The sequence below is a fragment of the Somniosus microcephalus genome, chromosome 29 (genome assembly GCF_052327205.1).
Source record: "Somniosus microcephalus isolate GS21.2 chromosome 29, FLI_Smic_1.0, whole genome shotgun sequence".
Lineage (NCBI taxonomy): Eukaryota > Metazoa > Chordata > Chondrichthyes > Squaliformes > Somniosidae > Somniosus > Somniosus microcephalus.
Window position 1 is genome coordinate 43,474,541 of NC_141015.1, and position 17,874 is coordinate 43,492,414.

Here is a 17,874-nt window from a genome sequence, read left to right on the forward strand (position 1 = left end):
TGGAGAGGGTTCAGAGAAGAGTGATGAGATTGATTCTGAGATTGGGGTTCCAGGTTCTGAGGTGAGACTCACAACTGAATTTGTTTAGATTGGAGAAAAGTAGATTGAAGAGCAACTTGATCCTAGTCTTTGAAACAGATGACAATATGTCATTTTGGTAGCACGTGTTCAAGAACTTTAGCCATTTTGATTTTGAAAATTTCTTTAGAAATGTCATTTTGCAGGTATGTGATGTCACTGTGAGTGACCAGTAGCTGTTGAATGAATCCTTTTTGATGGCAAATAGTCAATGGCAAACTGGTGAGACATGGGAGGAGAGTAAAGGTACTGGCTGGTGTTATAGCTCAGCAATTGCAAGGGCTTTGGAATTTTAAGGAAGACAAGTCTCAATATAATGAGTGGAAATATTGCAGTTCATTCTTGCTGCATTTCCAGTGGACTTACTAGTTTTTGAAAGTGGATATTCTCCTAGGGGGCAAAATTGGGTCTCTTTGAGCTGCGACTGTGCGCGGTGCTGACATCGACTTCTGCCATATTCGGCCGGAGTTTTGCGGCGGCACTACGGCATTGTGCCCGGATCTCCTTCGCCCGGAGATCATGACGCCATCGCCCCGGACCCAAAATTGACTTCCGTCCCCTGCAGCGGCGTCGGTCGAAAACACCGACAGCTGCAGGAGGCGTGTATCGGGCGGCCGGCTGCTTCGGGGGCGATGATTAAAGGCGAGGTTTAGTGCATCAAATGGGCCTATAATGAATTTCTCCCCCCTAGTTTCATGCTTTTACAGACGACTCAAGATTTTTTTTTTCATTTAGGTTAAGTCTGTAATTTTCTCATGTGAATTGAAAAGTTGCTAGGCAGACATAAAAATAGAAAATTACTCAATGGCGTGTTTTAAATCATCCAGGGCGAAAGTGGCATCCCAGGGAAAGATGGCTTCGCAGGACTGAAAGTAAGTCTGCTCTCCCAACATTCCCTTTTGTATTGAACGCCTCATGTAGATTAAACAGCTTTAGCTCAGGGCATGGAGTCCGCTTGACATTTGAAACATTGATATAAACTGTGCATTTAACGTGACAATATGGTCTTGTTCAATAGGGTGAAAGAGGACACCCAGGAACAGCTGCTGGTGGAATTAAAGGTGAACCGGGTCGGCCGGGTTTACCTGGACCTGCTGGCCCTCCAGGACCAAAGGTCGGTATCTCTTTTATTTATTTATTTATTTATTAATCCATATAATTCTGGTGAATTGTTGTTATCGAGGTTTGGCTGTTTAAAACTGGCGAATCGGACACGTCGGCACTTTTTGTCACTTATGTCAATTTGAGAAAGAAAGCCTTGCATTTCTATAGCACCTTTCACAACCTCAGGCCAATGAAGTACTTTTTGAAGTGTAGTCACTGTTGTAATGGAGGAATTGCGGCAGACAATTTGTGCACAGCAAGCTCCCACAAACAGCAATGTGATAATCTGTTTTAGTGATGTTGGTTGAGGGATAAATATTGGCCAGGACACCGGGGAGAACTCCCCCCTGCTCTTCTTCAAAATAGTGCCGTGGGATCTTTTACGTCCACCTGAGAGGGCAGATGGAGCCTCGGTTTAACGTCTCATCTGAAAGACGACACCTCTGACAGTGCAGCACTCCCTCAGCACTGCACTGGGAGTGTCGGCCTAGACTTTGTGCTCTGGGGCTGGATTTTGCCAATGGGGAGCTTTTGGAGGCGGGACTCCCACTTGTCGGGTTTTAGTTCCGCCCCCATCAACTTCTGGCCAATCCACGCTATTTTCCCCTGATTGACCTTGTTAAGCCCGCCCAGCGGGTTTAGCAGGCCAAATAAGGGAAAGCCGGTTGCAGAGAACGTCAACGTGTGACATTTCATCGGTCAAAAATATTTGACCGATGAATTGTCATCGTTTGACAGCTGTGTAAAGCTGTCAGACATTGACATTCTCTGTAGTTTGATGAGTTCTTGAATTCAAGTCCTCATCAAACCTCTTTCTTTAGCAGAAATTAGATGGTTGCTGCATTGGAGAATGCAACGGCCATCTGTCATCTCCAACGCAGAGGTCTGAGACTCTCCGCATACCCACCGATTGAAGCCTGCAGGAAGAAACAAAGGTAAGTAAACTTTTTCTAACACTTTCCACTCACCTCACATGCTCATCTCTCCACACTTGCACCCATCACTCATCTCCACAGCACACTTTTGGACTCCGCAGACCCACTACTCGCCTTGGTGACCTGGCGGGTTTCGGAGCCTTCGGGTAGCCCGCACTTGTGAGGGCAAAAAGGGGATAATCCTCTTATCTGCCTGTTAACAGGCAGTGAATAGGCTTAATCCACTCCCGCCCCCAAGGAGACGGGACCCGGCGCTGGTTGGCTACCCGCCTCCTGGCAAGATGGCATGGAGTCGGGTTGGGCACCCGCCCCCAAATTCTGCCATTTTCCCGGCGGTCTTGCCTCCAAACCTGCCTCCCCAGGGCTGGCAAAGTCTAGCCCCAAGTCTCTGGAGTGGGATTTGAACCCACAACCTTCTGACTCAGAGGCGAGCGTGCTGCCCACTGAGCCACGTTAGGCAATGCCTGCCCCTGGTTTTTTTTTTGGGGGGGGGGAGGGGGTGGTGGTCACATGCCAAAAGCACGTAGTAGGAAATCAGGGGATTGCTCCCTTTATTTTTCTGTCCATTCATAAAATTAACCCCCGGTGCCTCATTTAAATGCCGCTGGTCCATTCCCCGCCTGAAAAAGGCAGGAAGAGGGAGCAGAGCTGCCGGATGGTGAGCATCGGCTGCCCTGGGCCATCTACCGGCTTCCAAAACACTGGCAGGGAGGGTCTCCGGGAGGGGAGGGGGTTTGGGGAGGGTCTCCAGGAGGGGAGGGGGTTTCCGGAGCGTCTCTGGGAGGGGAGGGGTTTTCGGGAGGGTCTCCGGGAGGGGAGGGGGTTTCGGGAGGGTCTCCGGGAGGGGAGAGAGTTTGGGAAGGGTCTCCGGGAGGGGAGGGGGTTTGGGGAGGGTCTCCGGGAGGGGAGGGGGTTTCCGGAGGGTCTCCGGGAGGGGAGGGGGCTTGGGGAGGGTCTCCTGGAGGGGAGGCGGTTTGGGGAGGGTCTCCGGGAGGGGGTTTGGGGAGGGTCTCCGGGAGGGGAGGGGGTTTGGGGAGGGTCTCCGGGAGGGGGTTTGGGGAGGGTCTCCGGGAGGAGAGGGGGTTTGGGGAGGGTCTCCGGGAGGGGGTTTGGGGAGGGTCTCCTGGAGGAGAGGGGGTTTGGGGAGGGTCTCCTGGAGGAGAGGGGGTTTGGGGAGGGTCTCCGGGAGGGGAGGGGGTTTGGGGAGGGTCTCCGGGAGGGGGTTTCTGGAGGGTCTCCGGGAGGGGCAGGGGTTTGGGGAGGGTCTCTGGGAGGGGAGGGGGTTTCTGGAGGGTCTCCGGGAGGGGCAGGGGTTTGGGGAGGGTCTCCGGGAGGGGAGGGCGTTTCTGGAGGGTCTCCGGGAGGGGACGGGGTTTCCGGAGCGTCTCCGGGAGGGGAGGGGTTTTCGGGAGGGTCTCCGGGAGGGGAGGGGGTTTCGGGAGGGTCTCCGGGAGGGGAGAGAGTTTGGGAAGGGTCTCCGGGAGGGGTGGGGGTTTGGGGAGGGTCTCCGGGAGGGGAGGGGGTTTCCGGAGGGTCTCCGGGAGGGGAGGGGGCTTGGGGAGGGTTTCCTGGAGGGGAGGCGGTTTGGGGAGGGTCTCCGGGAGGGGGTTTGGGGAGGGTCTCCGGGAGGGGAGGGGGTTTGGGGAGGGTCTCCGGGAGGGGGTTTGGGGAGGGTCTCCTGGAGGAGAGGGGGTTTGGGGAGGGTCTCCGGGAGGGGAGGGGGTTTGGGGAGGGTCTCCGGGAGGGGAGGGGGTTTGGGGAGGGTCTCCGGGAGGGGGTTTCTGGAGGGTCTCCGGGAGGGGCAGGGGTTTGGGGAGGGTCTCTGGGAGGGGAGGGGGTTTCTGGAGGGTCTCCGGGAGGGGCAGGGGTTTGGGGAGGGTCTCCGGGAGGGGAGGGCGTTTCTGGAGGGTCTCCGGGAGGGGACGGGGTTTCGGGTGGAACAGTCCTGCTCATCCCGGCCTCGTGTCGGAATTTATTTGACTTGCCTGACGGGTCTCCTTGTCCGTCCCACCAGCCCGTCGGGCCTCCTCGTCCGTCCCACCAGCCCGTCGGGCCTCCTCGTCCGTCCCATCAGCCCGACGGGCCTCCTCGTCCGTCCCACCAGCCCGTCGGGCCTCCTCGTCCGTCCCACCAGCCCGTCGGGCCTCCTCGTCCGTCCCACCAGCCCGTCGGGCCTCCTCGTCCGTCCCACCAGCCCGTCGGGCCTCCTCGTCCGTCCCACCAGCCCGTCGGGCCTCCTCGTCCGTCCCACCAGCCCGTCGGGCCTCCTCGTCCGTCCCACCAGCCCGTCGGGCCTCCTCGTCCGTCCCACCAGCCCGTCGGGCCTCCTCGTCCGTCCCACCAGCCTGTCGGGCCTCCTCGTCCGTCCCACCAGCCCGTCGGGCCTCCTCGTCCGTCCCACCAGCCTGACGGGCCTCCTCGTCCGTCCCACCAGCCTGTCGGGCCTCCTCGTCCGTCCCACCAGGTGCCAAGCTGCCTCCCTTTACCCGCTCAGGCCCGGTTTCAGTACAGTCGCCTTCCTATTAATGTATCTGTACTATATTCTTAAATAATATTGGGGGTTTGTTGTTAAGGAGAATAATTATTGTGTTCACTCTAAAATTTGCATAATAAAGTTAAAAACCAGTGCCTATACTCCACTATCCAAGTAAAGGCGTGTTCTGGAATGTCTTACAGGGTGGAGCTGGGGCTCGAGGACTGCAGGCGAGTGGAGCTTTAGTTAATGATGGCATCTTTTGTGATGTCAATTTGCCTTAGTAAACAATTCCCTAGAGATAATGCAAAGCTGCTGTTTTGTTGTACTTGCACATCACAGTTATGATATGAATAATATCTTTCCTTTGCAACAAATCTTCTTGTGTGCCATAACCCTTGTGTATGCTGGAGCTGTCGGTTCTGAGAGGTTCAGGGAGGGAGTTCCACAGAGCCGAGCTGGAACACCTGAAGCCTGGGCCACAGCCCCTGAATGGAGGGAAGGGTCAAAGCAGCACATTGCCAGAGATTAGGGCTGGAGGAAGTCACAGAGATGGGCCAAGGTCATAGTAGCTCTGCTATAGGTTTGAAAGTGAGGCTTTTTAGACTCCTGAAATTAGTAACATACAAAATGGATGGGCAGGAAAAGACCAGCTGATTTATCAAGGCTGGGGCTCACCATGATGGCCAGAGCATTGGGACTAAACACTCCCTCCCCCCCTCTCTCTCTCTCCTCCCCTTCCCCGTCCCTTCCTCTCCTTTGCCTCCCTCACTCACCCCACCCCTCCTCCCTCCCTCATCCCTCACTCCCTCTTCCTCCCTCACTCCTTCTTCCCCTTCCTTCTTCCCTCATCCCCCTTCCTCACTCCCTCTTCCTCCCTCACTCCTCCCTTCCTCCATCCCTTCCTCCCTCCTCTCTACTTCCTGCCTCCCTCACTCCCTCTTCCTCCCACCCCTCCCTCCTCCCTCCCTTCCCCTTCCTTCCTCCCTCCCTCACTCCCTTTTCCCCCTCACTCCTCCCTCCCTCCCCTTCCTTCCTCCCACCTCTCTTCCTCCTGCCTCCCTCACTCCCTCCTCCCTCACACTCTCTTCCTCCCTCACTCCTTCTCCCTCACTCCTCCTTCCCTCCTCCCTCTGCCCTCACTCCCCCTTCCTCCTCCTTCCCTCACTCCCTCTTCCTTCCTCCCTTCCTGTTGTGTGGGAGCAAATAAGCAGGTTAACAAAGAGCTTGGGACTCTCCTGATATTACAGCTGCACAATAGCCCTTGGGGAAACATGGTAACACAGTCCCAAGATTGTGTATTTTTTTCCAGTAAACCTGTGCTCAAAGACTATTTCTGCCACACAGCTCTGTAGTTTGGATATATTAAATAATACATTTCAAAACTGGTGAAGTCATTTGACTCTGCAATTACAATTTCTGATTGAATAAACATCAAGCACTAATCCTCTGGTTTACACAGAGAATGAGTAAAATGAGCTTCAGTTATGCATTCTGCATAAGCACAGACTGTTTCTTGGCTTGCTGGTTCTGACGGTGGCTTGTTTAATCCGTGTTTGCTCTGCAGGGCCCATCAGGTCCCAAAGGTGAACTAGGAAAAACCGAGATAATTGACTACAATGGTAACATCAATGAAGCACTCCAGGTATGTATCCGTCTGAGAGCTGCATCCCTCACTAGTTAGTTGAAGCTTTTCTGTCAAACATATTTATAATTCTGATTGGAAAATAGTCCAAGTGTTGTAAGTGTATGCATCAAAGTACAAATGACAGAACCACACAGCACAGAAGGAGGCCATTCGGCCCATCGTGCCTGTGCCGGCTCTTTGAAAGAGCGCTCCAATTAGTCCCACTCCCCCCTGCTCTTTCCCCAGAGCCCTGCAAATTTTTTCCTTTTGAAGTATTTATCCAATTCCCTTTTGAAAGTTACTATTGAATCTGCTTCCACCGCCCTTTCAGGCAGCGCATTCCAGATCACAACAACTCGCTGCGTAAAAAATGCATGTTCACTTCTCGATAAATGGGACAATAGCAGAAGTGGCTTTTCTCTTGTAAGTTGCACCAGGGAGTCGAGCCCTGATTCTCCACGGCCCTACTCCCCAATTACACCTGAAAAATGGGTACAATGCAGAGGGAGAACGGGCACTAAAATCCTTTACTCCCATTCTGTTCCAGAGATGCACTATGCTCAAACCGCCTCTATGGCATTCCTGGTGTCTGGGCACACAATGTACATTTCATGCAATTGAACGCCGGGCATTCCTCTACGAGCACCGGCACCCGGAATCGACCGAGTCTGCCGTCGGCAATATCTGGGTTTACCCGCCGAGCTCCAGTCAGCTTCCCGATAGTCGAAATCTAGCCCGATATCTCTCCTGTCTCTCAATCACTGCTCTTGTCAAATATCCGTCCATCTCTCTGTTGAATCCTACTTGTCTGTTATAATGTGGCAATTCACCATCTTTGGTTTGGTATTTAAAGGAACTAATAATGCACATGGGCTATGGTTATGGCTGGGTCCAACAAACACTTTATAATCTGAGAACACTACACCAGACCTACCTCCCTTTAGACTTCATTCTACGTGTTTTTGTTTGTCTAAAAACAAAGCTTATTGTCCTTTCCTGTGTGGCTTTACGTTGCCATAAGGAGCAGATGGTGACACATCTGATTTATATTTAGGGGCCACCAGGAGTGCCAGGAATGCCAGGACTACCAGGCCAGAAGGTAAAGTCTTCACCTAGTTCGATGACTCAAAGAGGGTTCAATCTATCTTGGGCGATAGCCAATTGTCCGCCCGTTTCACACCCCGCCCGATGTTCTATTCCATTGACGGGGTGTAAACAACAACTTCTATTTATCCAGCACCTTTAACACAGTAAAACGCCCCAAGACCATGCACAGGGGTGGGTAGGTTCTTTGATGATGGACCGTGACCTCCGTAGACAGCGTTTCTGGTATATGTGCTCTATGGTCGGTAGCCGGGTGCCGGTAATGCGTTGGGCAGTTTTGACTACCCGCTGCAGGGCGGGTATTTATCCAGCGCCTTTAACGCAGTAAAACGCCCCAAGACCATGCACAGGAGCGACTATCAAACCAAATTTGACAGCGAGCCACGTACGGAGATATTAGGGCAGATAACCAGAAGCTTGGTCAAAGAGGCAGGTTTTAAGGAACATCTTAAATTGGGAGAAAGAGGCGGAGGGGTTTAGGGAGGGAATTCCAGAGCTTGGGGCCCAGGCAGCTGAAGGCACGGCCGCCAATGGTGGAGCGATTAAAATCGGGGGATGCTCAAGAGGCCAGATTTGGAGGAGCGCAGAGATCTCGGAGGGTTGTGGGGCTGGAGGAGGTTAGAGATGGGGAGGAGCGAGGACATGGAGGGATTTGAAAACAAGGCTTCCGATTCGCTACCGCCCAAGACTGATTTCACCCCCAAAATCTTGAATGTTCTTCCTTATCTTTCTGGACGGTGTGAAGCTATTTATAACAGCAAATAAAAACCCCGTTTGTCCAGCCCTGTGTTGGGTTCGTTCCTTGTTTAACACTCGAGTGTGACTTTTACACTATGAAATTGCTTAAATGTTGTAAAACGGAAACTTGGGTCGCATTATCATACTGTTGGCATTGCCCAAGTGGAATGTACATACTGATGCTTAATTATATGTTCATAGGGTGAAATAGGCTTGCCAGGGGTACCTGGACTTGATGGAGAAAAGGTAATTAGAGTTTTTATTTCTCTTAAAGAACGAATGCAGTTGTGTCGTGTGTTAAGGTTCCCATTATCTTACCAGAGTGTTTCCCACTTCCTGTCTTGTTTTTTCCCGGCTACTGTGGCTTGTTCTTCCAGGGCCCTCGTGGTAAAACGGGTGATGTCGGACTCTCTGGCCCAGAGGGACCACCAGGACCCAAAGGAGAGACAGGAATTATGGGATTCCCAGGACCTAAAGGAGACAAGGGAGATGTTGGGCTGGTAGGACCTCAAGTATGTTCAAACTTCAATATACTGTATTATTTCAAACAAAGACACTTGGATTCATAAACCCATCCATTAATATCCATGTACTTTGTTGCAAATTTTGGCCATTTCTCCATTCCATTCAAAAAATTTTATGGTTGTGTAAGTTGTTCATGTGAAAATGTTGTACTCACCCATCCAAATCTTTGCCTGCACAGTAATACATTACTTTACTTACTGGCCTGATGTATTACCTGACAACTGTATTGTAAATCTTTCTAGTGTTTGACTGTATTAAACTGATCATGTGATAACGTTCGACTGTACCAAACTGATCATGTGATACTAGTTGTCATCATGTAACAGACACAATAAAACATAATGGGTGCAAAATTTGGTAGTGCCCTGTTTCGGGGTGGTAGTGCTGGCGAGGCGGGACATCCTGTGCCCGGCGAGGAAGTCCTGCCCGGCTGTGAAATTCGCCTTACTGCCCCGCCCAGGAAGTGGAGCATAATGTCGGAGGCACTAACTGCAGGCGCAAAAGAGCTGAATTTCGCCCCCAATGTATCTTTGTTCAAAATTATTCCTAAAGGGCTTTTGATTGTTTCTGCCCCATTTGCAACAATCCAATATTCCAAAGCTTAAAGTATTTGAATTATCTGTAAATGCTATTCAGTAATTTTATTTTGCCTTGTGGCTTGAATGAACATTTAGGGTCTAGATGGGCCCACGGGTGAAAAAGGAGAAAGGGGAGAACCAGGACTGCAAGGCCCACCCGGACTGCCCGGTCCCGTAGGTCTTCCTGGCTCAACTGTAAGTATTTGCAGCCACGACCAGTTCCTTCTGTTATTTGACACAATGGGGGGTGATTTTGGTGTTAGGCAGAAGCACAAAGTGAGCGAATTGGCAGCCCGTTTTACACCCGCCCCATTTTCTTTTCCGTTGAAGTCAATAGAACATAAAATCAGCGGGTGTAAAACAGGCTCCCGATTTGCTATCGCCCTTTCTGTGCTACTACCCAAGACCAATTTCACCCCAATGACAAGTCCGAATATTAATACTAATGGCCAACCAGTCATCTATCCTTACAGTCCGCACTGAGGCACAAAGTTTAACAGTAATGTTCTGTACTAATCAAGAAACGTTTTTCCTGCCATGTTACTTCAGCAGATCTGGGCTAGATTTCCCTCTTTTGGTATAATTTATGCCACGCTGGCTGTTGATGGGTCTTAGACAGATTGAAATGTGAGCGACCTGCTTCCACCTAATGTTCCTCTGTCATCCCATTCCTGTAACTTGAGGTGTAAGTTTAGATGTATCTAAAGAACAGAGTAGCTGCAGGAGAGGAAATCTGTAAGTCAAATTTCAAGGGAAGTAGGCTTTAAGGCCTTGAACAGCTGAGGAAGAAATGGTCGTCGATCCCAGAGGACAGCAATGACCTCAAATGGCCTCAATTTTTCTACTTTGGACTAAAGCACATTTTTTTCCAATTGTTTAGCTCCTTAAGGTCGCCCAATCAGAACAGCAGAGTGCTACTCCGATTTCCTGGCACTCCTTTGGGGTGAGCGCCTCGACAGACCTAGGAACACCCATCCCAGTTACTTAAATGATTCTGTTCCCAGGATTTGGGACAGGGTCAGAGTCCTCCATTGTAGGTGGCCAGCAATCCTGCACCACCACACTTCCAGCAACAGAGCAGGGACCCGGAGTTTCAAAACTTTTAAGTTTAATAATGTTAAGGACATAAGTTAGTGGCAGCCCAGTAGCCAGAGTCTGAGAGCTCGGATACAGATTGCAGTCCCAGAGTCTTTCATGACTTGGGATGCAGCTGCCAATTCTTCGAAAAGTGGATAGAGTGCCCCACTGTAGCGGAGCGCTCTGTCGGGCAAATTTAGTGAAGTAAAAGGAGGAAAACTGGCGTGGTCAGTTCACTAGCAACGGTATTGATGGACTAGCCCACAGATCAGACTCTGAGTAATCCCAGCAGCTCTAACAGACACCAGGGCTAAGTGACTCCCTTGCAGATAAAAATAAAGAGGGCAATTTCTGTATTGTGTGAACTCCCCTTTCGCTGAATCTCGCACTGGAAAACTGACGTCCCTCCCCCTGGTACATATTGATGCGATGGGAAACTCCTGTCGACAATTTCCATATAGACTGACTGGAATTTACTTTTATCTTTGATTTCAGGCAGATAAAGGCGAAAAGGGTGATGCGGTAAGGGGTGTTCATATTTATTTTATGTAGAAGTTAAACAGTGAGCAGTCCAAAGCTGAGAGGTTCCGGTTTGTGAAGTTAGCGTGTGCGTGTGCTGAATGTGGTTGCAGGCGTAATTTAAAATAACAACAGGTTCGCACCTCTGATACAATAGCAGACAGAAGTCGTACAACTGCATTTAACGTTCAGAAGCTAACCCTGCAAGCAGTCATTTCTAGGTTTGTATATTATCGGGATGAAATGTTAGAAATGGTTTAGGTGCTTTAATTTTTTGTATTTCACTGGAACATTGCTGATTCAAAATGCTCAAACGTTTCCGCTGTCAGGGACTGCAGTAGATTGCCTGCCCATCGCAACGGCCAGTGTATTTCCTTGGGAAGTTCAAATAATTGCCGTAAAATCGCACAATGGAATGGGTAAAATGAAAGGAAGCTGAATGGCCGTGAACTTGCCCAGGGTGATTATTCACATCTAAACGCATAATGCGTTTATATCCAATCCCTTGTCCACTACTTTAATGGAACTGTTAACCCATTGTTTTAAAATAATAGGCAAAAGAATTTTGTACGCATCAAAGAAACGCATCAAGTGTTTGCAAACTTACATTTGCACAGCGTAATTTAAAAGCCGAAGGGATATCTTGATCGTGTCTTGCTGGCTTTAAAGGAACTAATTTGAAAGTATAAGTTAATAGGTAGGTAGAGAAGCCAGGATTTTATGCTGGAGTTCATAGAATCATACAGCACAGAAGGAGAGCATTGGGCCCATCGTGCCTGTGCCGGCTCTTTGAATGAGCTCTCCAATTAGTCCCCTTCCCCCCTGCTCTTTCCCCATAGCCCTGCAAATTTTTCCCCTTCACGTATTTATCTAATTCCCTTTTGAAAGTTACTATTGAATCTGCGGGCAGTGCATTCCAGATCTCAATGAGTCGTGCAATGCAGATTCGGATGAAGCTTGTCACAAATGTACTATTTTTTTCACCCTGAGGTATCAGATATATTATTCGAAAAAGTTGAGCTAGCCTGAATACAATATAAGATAACTCTAAGCATTGCTGAATATTACACACTTTAGTACTTTTGATGTAGTTTATGCACTGCATTCTCTGAGGGATTTGCATCCAATTATAATACTTTAAAAGTATATCTGCTGCCCATTTCTTAAATCATGATGTGTGACTGTACAACATGATCTACGTTGTTTCATGAATGATTTGCAAGGGTTGCCTTGTGTATATACTGAGGGATGTTTGTTACTTTTGTAGGTTAGTGGTCCTCAAGGACCACCTGGGCCAGAGGGACCCCCAGGTCCAATGGTAAGGATCCATTCTCTTCAAATTGCATGGAAACCAGTATTAAATGAAAGATGGCTATGATAGATCGGGGAGCTTCATTAAAAGGCATGACGGTGGATAGGCAATGGCTAACATTTAAGGAATGAATGCATGAATTGCAACAGTTATACATTTCTTTCTGGCGCAAAAACACAAAAGGAAAAGCGGCCCAACCATGGCTAACAAAAGAAATTAAGGATAGTATTAGATCCAAAGAGGAGTCTTCTAAAGTTGCCAGAAAAAGTAGCAAACTTGAGGATTGGGAGCAGTTTAGAGTTCAGCAAAAAAGGACCAAGAGATTGATTAAGAGGGGAAAAATAGAGTATGAGAGTAAACTTACAAGGAACATAAAAGCGGATTGTAAAAGCTTCTATAAGTATGTAAAAAGAAAAAGATTAGTGAAGACAAATGTAGGTCCCTTACAGTCAGAAACGGGAGAATTTATAATGGGGAACAAGGAAATGACAGAGCAATTAAACAAATACTTTGGTTCTGTCTTCATGGAAGAGGACACAAATAACTTCCCAGAAATGCTAGGGAACCAAGGGTCTAGTGAGAAGGAGGAATTAAAGGAAATTAGTATTAGTAAAAAAATAGTGCTGGAGAAATTAATGGGACTGAAAGCCGATAAATCCCCAGGGCCTGATAATCTGCATCCCAGAGTACTAAAAGAGGTAGCCATGGAAATAGTGGATGCATTGGTTGGCATCTTCCAAAATTCTATAGATTATGGAACAGTTCCTGCAGATTGGAGGGTGGCAAATTTACCCCCACTATTTTAAAAAAGGAGGGAGAGAGAAAACAGGGAACTACAGACCGGTTAGCCTAACATCAGTAGTAGGGAAAATGCTAGAGTCTATTATAAAGGATGTGATAACAGGACACTTAGAAAATATCAACGGGATTAGACAACGCCAACATGGAGTTATGAAAGGGAAATCGTGTTTGACAAACCTACTGGAGTTTTTTTGAGGATGTAACTGGTAGAATAGATAAAGGAGAACCAGTGGATGTGGTGTATTTGGATTTTCAGAAGGCCTTTGATAAAGTCCCACATAAGAGGTTAGTGTGCAAAATTAAAGCACATGGGATTGGGGGTAATATACTGGCATGGATTGAAAATTGGTTAACAGACAGGAAACAGAGAGTAGGAATAAATGGGTCTTTTTCGGGGTGGCAGGTGGTGACTAGTGGGGTACCGCAGGGATCTGTGCTTGGGCCCCAGCTATTTACAATATATATCAATGATTTGGATGAGGGAACCAAATATAATATTTCCAAGTTTGCTGACGACACAAAACTAGGTGGGATTGTGAGTTGTGAGGAGGATGCAAAGAGGCTTCAAGGCAATTTAGACAAGTTGAGTGAGTGGGCAAATAGATGGCGGATGCAGTATAACGTGGATAAATGTGAAGTTATCCACTTCGGTAGGAAAAACAGAAAGGCAAAGTATTATTTAAATGGTGATAGATTGGGAAATGCTGATGCACAAAGGGACCTGGGTGTCCTTGTACACCAGTCACTGAAAGCAAACATGCAGGTGCAGCAAGCAGTTAGGAAGGCAAATGGTATGTTGGCCTTCATTGCAAGAGGATTTGAGTACAGGAGCAAGGATGTCTTACTGCAGTTGTTCAAGGCCTTGGTGAGACCACACCTGGAGTACTGTCTGCAGTTTTGGTCTCCTTACCTAAGAAAGGATATACTTGCCATAGAGGGAGTACAGTGAATGTTCACCAGACTGATTCCTGGGATGGCAGGACTGTTGTATGAGAAGAGATTGGGTCGACTAGACCTGCATTTACTAGAGTTTAGAAGAATGAGAGGGGATCTCATTGAAACGTATAAAATTCTGACAAGGCTAGACAGACTGGATGCAGGGAGGATGTTTCCCCTGGGTGGGGGATCTAGAACGAGGGGTCACAGTCTCGGGATACGGGGTAGGACATTTAGTACTGAGATGAGGAGAAATTTCTTCACTCAGAGGGTGGTGAATCTTTGGAATTCTCCAACACAGAAGGCTGTGGAGGCCAAGTCACTGAATATATTTAAGAAGGAGATAGATAGATTTCTAGACACAAAAGGCATCAAGGGATATGGGGAGAGAGTGGGAATATGGTATTGAGATAGAGGATCAGCCATGGTCATATTGAATGGCGGAGCAGGCTCAAAGGGCCGAATGGCCTACTCCTGCTCCTATTTTTCTATGTTTCTATGACTCCCACCAAGAGGAAGCTGCCCTGCGATCTTGTAGACGAGAGGGGGAAAGGTGCAGGCAGCTGGGGGTTCAGCTCGTCAAAGGTTTAATTTGAAAGGTTTCCGGTTGGTAGCCATTGATTATTCATGTAGCTGGGTTGCTCTGACAAAAGACGTAAACTTGGATTTAAACTGCAGCCTCTGTGCACGCTGTAACTACTTGTGCAGTTTGCAGTTCAGTGGAAAGAAAGAATGTACACTTTTAGAACACCTTTCAATAGCTCAAGACGTTCCAAAGAAATAAATTACTTTTGAAGCGTAGTCACTATACTTTATGGAAAACATATAGATCATGCACATATAGAATACACACATAGATCACGCACATATAGAATACACATATAGAGCACGCACATATAGAATACACATATAGAGCACGCACATATAGATCACGCACATATAGAATACACATATAGATCACGCACATATAGATCACGCACATATAGAATACACACATAGATCACGCACATATAGAATACACATATAGATCACGCACATATAGAATACACATATAGATCACGCACATATAGAATACACATATAGATCATGCACATATAGAATACACATATAGAGCACGCACATATAGAATACACATATAGATCACGCACATATAGATCACGCACATATAGAATACACATATAGATCACCCCACACTTAATGAATCTGCCAGGTTGCTTTAAGTGAATCATATCTTGAATCTAAGGGCATGTGGACTATACCACAATGATAACAAAAATAAACTGTTTATAAAATATTGCAAATAGTTTTATTTTTAAAACCCAAAATGTCACAAATTATTCTATTAGAATATACAAGTAAGTAAAAGTATTATCTGTATGAAATGTCGTTTTATATTAAAAATTGGGTTTCTGATCTGTTTTGCCCAGGGACCGCACGGCCTTCCAGGGACAAAGGTAATTTCAATTACACTCAAACTACGTTTATAATTGCAGGTTGCAGGAGGTTTGCCTGGTGCCTTTCTTCACTGTGATCTTTCCCTATCTCTGCGTTGGTTAAAATTTGTAGACTGCTAAAAATAAAAAAAACAAATTTGATATGTAACATGTATTTTAATATTGTGCATTTAAGCTTTATGAAAAGGGAAAAGAGAGAAATGTCTCACTGACCTCACCTAGTTCTGCCCATCACTTTGAGGTGATTTGGTGTCTCCTGAATGGGGAAATCTTTGGCCTGAAATCCATGAGCTTTCATCCTCCTGTGGATTCAATATCCAGCCTCATTCCCACCCCCACTTTCCATGAATCATGGAGGAGCTGTTTCAGCATGTCAGTACTGATCAATGTTAAAGTCTCTTAAGACCCATGTTTAACATGATTTTGGTAAACCCTTTCACCATGTTTGCTCTTGTAGTATGTGCTGCCTTCAATTTGTTTTGTATCATGGTTGTTCAAGTTCTTGGTCCTTGAAGTATTAAATTCTGTAAATACAATGGCCCTGAAACATTGTCGACAGACTATGGCTGTAATATCCTCAAACACTGGGAATTGTTTCAGTCATCTATCTGAATGCACGTAGCATTCGTAACAAAAGAGACGAGTTAATGGCACAAATAGCTACATATGGGTATGATCTTGTGGCCATTACAGAAACATGGCTGCAGGGTGACAATGCCTGGGAATTAAACATACCAGGTTATTTAACAATCAGGAAGGACAGGCAGGAAGGAAGGGGAGGTGGGGTGGCTATGTTAATAAAGGAAGGAATCACTGTAATACAGAGAAATGATATTGGGTCAAAAGATCAGGATAATGAAACAGTTTGGGTGGAGATAAGGAATAATACGGGGAAAAAAACACTAGTGGGCGTAGTCTATAGGCCTCCGAACAGTTGCAACTCGGTTGGACGGAGTATCAATCAGGAAATAGTTGAGGCTTGTAATAAGGGAACATCTATAATTATGGGGGATTTTAACTATCATATTAATTGGACAAATCAAATTGGGCAGGGCTGCCATGAGGATGAGTTCATTGAGTGTATTAGGGATGGGTTTCTTGAGCAGTATGTAACTGAACCGACCAGGGGGCAAGCAACCTTAGATCTGGTCCTGTGTAACGAGACAGGATTAATTAAAAATGTCCTAGTAAAGGATCCCCTTGGAATGAGTGACCATAACATGGTTGAATTCCATATTCAATTGGAGGGTGAGGAGGTTGGATCTCAAACAAGCGTGCTAAGCTTGAATAAAGGAGACTATGAAGGTATGAGAGCGGAATTGAGTAAAGTGGATTGGGAAAATAGATTAAAGGGTAAGACGATACATGATCAGTGGTGTACATTTAAGGAGTTATTTTACAACTTCCAAAAAAAGTATATTCCACTGAGAAGAAAAGGGTGTAAAAGAAAAGACAGCCATCCGTGGCTAAGTAAAGAAATTAAGGATAGTATTCGACTAAAAACAAGGGCATATAAGGTAGCCAAATCTAGTGGGAGGATAGAGGATTGGGAAAACTTTAAAAGACAGCAAAAAATAACAAAAAGATTGATTAAGAAATGGAAGATAGATTATGAAAGTAAATTAGCAAAAAATATAAAAACAGATAGTAAGAGTTTTTATAGTTATATAAAAAGAAAAAGGGTGGCTAAAGTAAATGTTGGTCCCTTAGAGGATGAGACCGGGAAATTAATGGTGGGAAATATGGAGATGGCAAAAACACTGAATGAATATTTTGTATCAGTCTTTACAGTAGAGGACACCAAGAATATCCCAACACTGGACAAGCAGGGGGCTATAGGGGGGGGAGGAGATAAACACAATCAAAATCACTAAGGAAGTGGTACTCGGTAAAATAATGGGACTCAAGGCGGATAAATCGCCTGGACCTGATGGCTTACATCCTAGGGTCTTGAGGGAAGTGGCGGTAGGGATTGTGGATGCATTGGTAATAATCTTCCAAAACTCCCTGGACTCAGCAAAGGTCCCGGCAGACTGGAAAACTGCTAATGTAACACCCTTATTTAAAAAGGGCAGTAGACAGAAGGCTGGAAACTATAGACCAGTTAGCCTAACATCTGTGGTAGGTAAAATTTTGGAGTCCATTATTAAGGAGACAGTAACAGGACATTTGGATAATCATAATTTAATAAGACAAAGTCAGCATGGTTTTATGAAGGGGAAGTCATGTTTGACAAATTTGCTGGAGTTCTTTGAGGAAGTAACATATAGGGTGGATAAAGGTAAACCAATGGACGTAGTGTATTTAGACTTCCAAAAGGCATTTGACAAGGTGCCACACAAAAGATTATTGCTTAAGATAAAAAATCACGGGATTGGGGATAATATTCTGGCATGGATAGATGATTGGCTATCTAACAGAAGGCAGAGAGTTGGGATAAATGGTTCATTCTCAGACTGGCAATCAGTAACCAGTGGTGTTCCGCAGGGGTCAGTGCTGGGTCCCCAACTCTTTACAATCTATATTAACGATTTGGAGGAGGGGACCGAGTGTAACATATCAAAGTTTGCAGATGATACTAAGATGGGAGGGAAAGTAGTGAGTGAGGAGGAC

At 46.8% G+C, this 17,874-nt stretch overlaps 1 protein-coding gene across 22 annotated transcripts in view; it reads left to right on the top strand.

Annotated features, from left to right (window-relative positions):
- The window catches only part of col13a1 (collagen, type XIII, alpha 1), a 137,815-nt gene that overhangs the window by 92,583 nt on the left and 27,358 nt on the right, over window positions 1-17,874 (top strand). For 18 of the 22 annotated variants that reach the window (XR_015074218.1, XR_015074219.1, XR_015074221.1 and 15 more), the window contains 10 exons: window positions 906-950; window positions 1,097-1,192; window positions 6,158-6,235; window positions 7,272-7,316; window positions 8,261-8,305; window positions 8,437-8,571; window positions 9,259-9,357; window positions 10,735-10,761; window positions 12,026-12,076; window positions 15,235-15,261. Coding sequence is in view for 19 of the 22 variants with exons in the window: in XM_085970719.1 (XP_085826845.1) it covers window positions 906-950; window positions 1,097-1,192; window positions 6,158-6,235; window positions 7,272-7,316; window positions 8,261-8,305; window positions 8,437-8,571; window positions 9,259-9,357; window positions 10,735-10,761; window positions 12,026-12,076; window positions 15,235-15,261 (648 nt within the window). In the remaining 3 variants the exon portion in view is untranslated. The remainder of the gene's footprint in view (window positions 1-905; window positions 951-1,096; window positions 1,193-6,157; window positions 6,236-7,271; window positions 7,317-8,260; window positions 8,306-8,436; window positions 8,572-9,258; window positions 9,358-10,734; window positions 10,762-12,025; window positions 12,077-15,234; window positions 15,262-17,874) is intronic. The other 4 variants (XM_085970717.1, XM_085970729.1, XM_085970730.1 and 1 more) reach the window with 2 other exon arrangements.